General features: G+C 36.9%; 1 protein-coding gene across 1 annotated transcript in view; it reads right to left on the bottom strand.

Moving 5' to 3' along the window:
- The window catches only part of scn5lab (sodium channel, voltage gated, type V-like, alpha b), a 132,606-nt gene that overhangs the window by 3,252 nt on the left and 124,886 nt on the right, over positions 1-4,468 (bottom strand). The window contains 6 exon segments of the mRNA XM_016520084.1: positions 648-935; positions 1,308-1,361; positions 3,294-3,488; positions 3,566-3,670; positions 3,757-3,894; positions 4,125-4,178. Coding sequence (XP_016375570.1) covers positions 648-935; positions 1,308-1,361; positions 3,294-3,488; positions 3,566-3,670; positions 3,757-3,894; positions 4,125-4,178 — 834 coding nt within the window.

A 4,468-nucleotide genomic window follows, 5' to 3' on the forward strand; every position in this document is an offset into this window, starting at 1 on the left:
GCGGAAACGTCCTCTTGCTTGCGCCGAAGCGTCGTCGTGATCGGTTCGTAGGAAATCTTAGACGGGTTCGCCATCATGAACTTCTCCTCCATTTGTTGCTTCAACGCGTCCATTTCGTCCGACTCTCCAAGAACGCGTTTGGTGAACGCGAAGAGGATATCCAAACAATGGATCTTGTCGCCGCTCACCATCGGAAGGTCCATGGAAATCAGTTTGATTTTGTTGGGCTTGCCGATGCGCAGCGGCTCGGAAAGCGAGTCGGCGAAATCCGCGAGTTTGGAGAATTCGATAAACTGCGTCGCCTCCGAATCGAACTTCTCCCAGACTTCGTAAAACATCTCGAAGTCGTCCTCGCTCAACGGCTCCGTGCTCTCCTCGGTGGCCACGCTGAAGTTCTCCAATATAATCGCGATGTACATGTTCACCACGATGAGAAACGAAATAATAATGTAGGTCACGAAGAACGTGATGCCGACCGAAGGATTCCCGCAGTTTCCGCGAACGTTCGTCCCGGTGTGAGGAACATCCGGGTCGCACTCTTCCGGAGAGTTGTTGAGGATTGGACTGAGCAGATTGTCCCATCCGGCCGACGTTGTGATCTGGAAGAGGCAGAGCATGCTGTTTCCGAACGTTTCGAAGTTGAACATGTCGTCGATGCCGCTTTGCTTCTTGACGTAGGCGAAGTTGGCCATGCCGAAGATGGCGTAGATGAACATGACGAGGAACAGCAGCAGGCCGATGTTGAACAACGCTGGGAGAGACATCATTAAAGCGAAGAGCAGCGTCCGGATTCCTTTCGCGCTGCGGATGAGCCGAAGGATCCGTCCGATTCGAGCCAAGCGGATGACGCGGAAGAGCGTTGGCGAGACGAAGTACTTCTCGATGATGTCTGCGAGAACGATACCTGGAACGAGAGTGAAAACAGCACCTTAATGCTGCTCTTTTCCATAAAACAACACCCACCATTTTTTAGAGCTTTTGGATTTCAAGGCAATAATGACTTTAATTTGGGTCTGTCCCTTTAAAACTAGGAATACCGCACTTAAATCATATGGATGGTGTTATGATGTTGTAAAAAAGTCATAACCATGTCTTAAACCTTGGGGGGGACCAAAGAGTTCTTTTTTTATAGAAATATAGAAAGAAATGAGTGTGAATTTATTGCAAAGTAACCTATTGGAACTATTTGTAAAACATATATTTATTTTAAAAATTTGCTCTTAATTGCCTATGGCTCCATTAATTAATGTTTCTGGTCGTGTCACATTCAGTTACGAATCCGGGCTATTACAGTAAACTAAAAAAACATGAAAAATATTTTCGTTACTTGAAATAAAATAAATATTTACTGAAATAACAATCTATAAAAAAAAAAAAAAATTTCAGCTAGTTGCCAACAGTGTTATTTTAGTATAATTAAGATACTATTAGTATATCAAGTTAATTAATATTTTTAATAATTTTTTTAATATTTTGTTTTAATTTTATTTTAGTTAAAATGTTTGTTATATTGTTGTATTTTTGCCATTTTATTCGCCTTTTTTCAAATTTTTTTATTTCTGTTTTAGTTTTAATAATTTTACTACATCGAGTTAAACTAAATTAAAACTAGTTGAAATAAAAAGTTTTTTATATTTCAGTTCTTATTTATTTATTTATTTTTGGTTTTAGTTTACTATAATAATCCTGGTTGCCAAGACAACATTTTTCTTTTTCATTTAAATTAACTTGATGTACTAAAATGGAAATAAAAAAATAAAAAATATATATATATTGGCATATAAAAAAAAAAAACGCAAAATCTAATTCAAAATATTAATATAAACTATGATAATGATACTAATACAATAATACTGAAAAAACAGTGTTACAAATTACATGAATCATGTAAATGATAGCCTGAATTTTCAATTCAATATAGTAAAATTTGACAAAAAGTTGAATAATTTACATCGCTGGATGTTATCGTTTTACTAAAAACAATAAACGTTTAGCAACTTACATCTTACCTCTTTCACTGTTAAAACTGAAGCGTCGTGCTGAAAAATAATTTGCACTTACCTTCTTTGATTCAATAGGCTGTATCAATCATTGACATTGTCAATTAAAAAAAATTTATCTTTTAATATTTTTTGTCATCCTAACAATACGCATCAGGAATATCAAATACTGAGTTGCTTTTAAAAGCTGAGAAACATTTGTTGCATTGAAAAGAACTGTGAGAAGATACTTTTTGCTTTGCATGAAAAAATGAACAGCATGTGGGTTCGAAAAAAACACGAACTATTCATTTGCAGTCCATGACCACCAGAAGAATCCAGACGCCACACTTCGACTAGACCAATAACCAGCCGTGATTTATTGAAGAGTCTGTGCCACTTAAGAGTTAAATGGCTGGTTTTTACATTTGCGACGGTGTGTCTTTAAGCGTTTAACCCTGTGGAGATAGAGACGGCAGCAGGGGGTCGCAGCACGAAACCACGTCAAGCTTTTAGCTCGGACTGAGAGCTCAATCACTGACCAATCCCCTGAGCTGACAGCCCTGATTGCCCAAATTACCTTCTCCTTAACGATCTCCCCTTTTCTCCGGGACTCTCTGCGCCTGTTAACCCCTCTGGCCTTCCTCGTTCTCTCATCAGGGTCTATTCTCAAAATCGCCTCTCTGTGTCACTGAAGCACCAGGCTGTCTATTTATTAGTAGCTGAAGTGCTACAAAATTGCATTGAATGTCTTTAGACCTTGATATGTAACGCCAAGGCCACACGGTAAAGCTACTGTATCTTACAAAGAGAGATGTTACACAGAGCTGGCTGCCTCATGCAGATAAAATGTGTAAGAGTATAATACTTTACATTTGTTTTACATTATTTTATTTATAATATAAATTATTTTGAACAAAGTGGAAAAGAGGTGGGTGGTATGAAAAACGTTACATTTGTATTAAACATAATTAAATAAATAGAAAAAGAAAAATCAATTCAATTAATTTTTTTATACATTTTTATTAAATTTTAAAAAAATTAATTGAAATCTGTCAGAATCTGTCAAAAGTTTGGACACATCTACCATTTCTGTACTATGGAGTAGTGGTAATAAACTACAAAAACACAAATATGTGACCAAAGAAGGTTCAATGTGTTTTTTAGCAGTGCGCAATCTGAGCTTCTCCAAATTCATGTAGTGCATCTTGGGATGCTTTTTAAATCATATTAGAGTTCCCATGTACAGTACAATTCAAAAGTTTTGGGTCAGTCATTTTTTTAAATACATTTTTAATACTTTTTAAAATATACTCTTATTTGGAAAGTATGCATAATATTTATCACAAGTGACAGTAAAGACATTTAGTAGAGTATGTACTCGATGCTGGCAGACTGCTCGTCCGTCTCCACCATCATCGTCACCATGTTGAGGATGATCAGCAGCATTATGATAATGTCAAAGGCTTGTTTGGACACCAAGTCGAAGAAGAATCCTTGGATCGAGTTCTGAGAAGAAAACAAAATCAAATTGATTTAATGAGATGTTATTGGTTCATTTTGATCAAAATCCATTGAATACTCACAGTAGGTCTTGGGATGGGTTTCTGAGGTTTCTTGGATCCCAGTTTCTTCATGGCGTTGTAATATTTCTTCTGTTCTTCTGTCATGAAGATGTCCTGTCCTCCTAAGTACAGAGAAACTCTGCTGTTATTATTACCGTCACAATCGCATTCACACGCTTCATGCTCGTTATTCTGCTGGGTTTAATACGTATCTTTCGCTTCTGTTGGTTGAAATTGTCAATGATGACACCGATGAAGAGATTGAGCGTGAAGAAGGAGCCGAAGATGATGAAGATGACGAAGTACAGGTACATGTACAGGCTGTTCTCTTTAATGGGCTGCTCTTCCACCTGTTTCAGTAGATTAGAGACGCTGGAATTAGCAAACGATACGAAGAGATTGAGCGTGAAGAAGGAGCCGAAGATGATGAAGATGACGAAGTACAGGTACATGTACAGGCTGTTCTCTTTAATGGGCTGCTCTTCCACCTGTTTCAGTAGATTAGAGACGCTGGAATTAGCAAACGATACGTTCATATGGGTTTCAATCTGGTTTTATGAGCTCAAAACGGTTTACTCACAGATCGCGAGTCGACCGCGGCGTACATGATCTCCATCCAACCCTTAAACGTGGCCTTGAGAAGGAGAGAAATACATATGTTACATGAGAGCATGAGCTCCACAGTTCGTAATGTTCACTTAAATGCAGTTCAGACGTCTTGCTTTTTGAACTTTTATCAACTTTTCTTCAATATTTCCTTGATGAGATTCAGACAGTTTGTACTTAAAATGAATAAAATATAATATAAAATATGAAATATATAGACATATTTAAAAACAAATAACAAAGTAACATTAAATACTAAAAAGTCAATCTGAAAAAAACTTAATAAAATAAATTAAACTTAATAAAATAACTAATACT

This window comes from Sinocyclocheilus rhinocerous, unplaced genomic scaffold, assembly GCF_001515625.1.
Source record: "Sinocyclocheilus rhinocerous isolate Xijiao unplaced genomic scaffold, SAMN03320098_v1.1 scaffold6109, whole genome shotgun sequence".
Classification (NCBI taxonomy): domain Eukaryota; kingdom Metazoa; phylum Chordata; class Actinopteri; order Cypriniformes; family Cyprinidae; genus Sinocyclocheilus; species Sinocyclocheilus rhinocerous.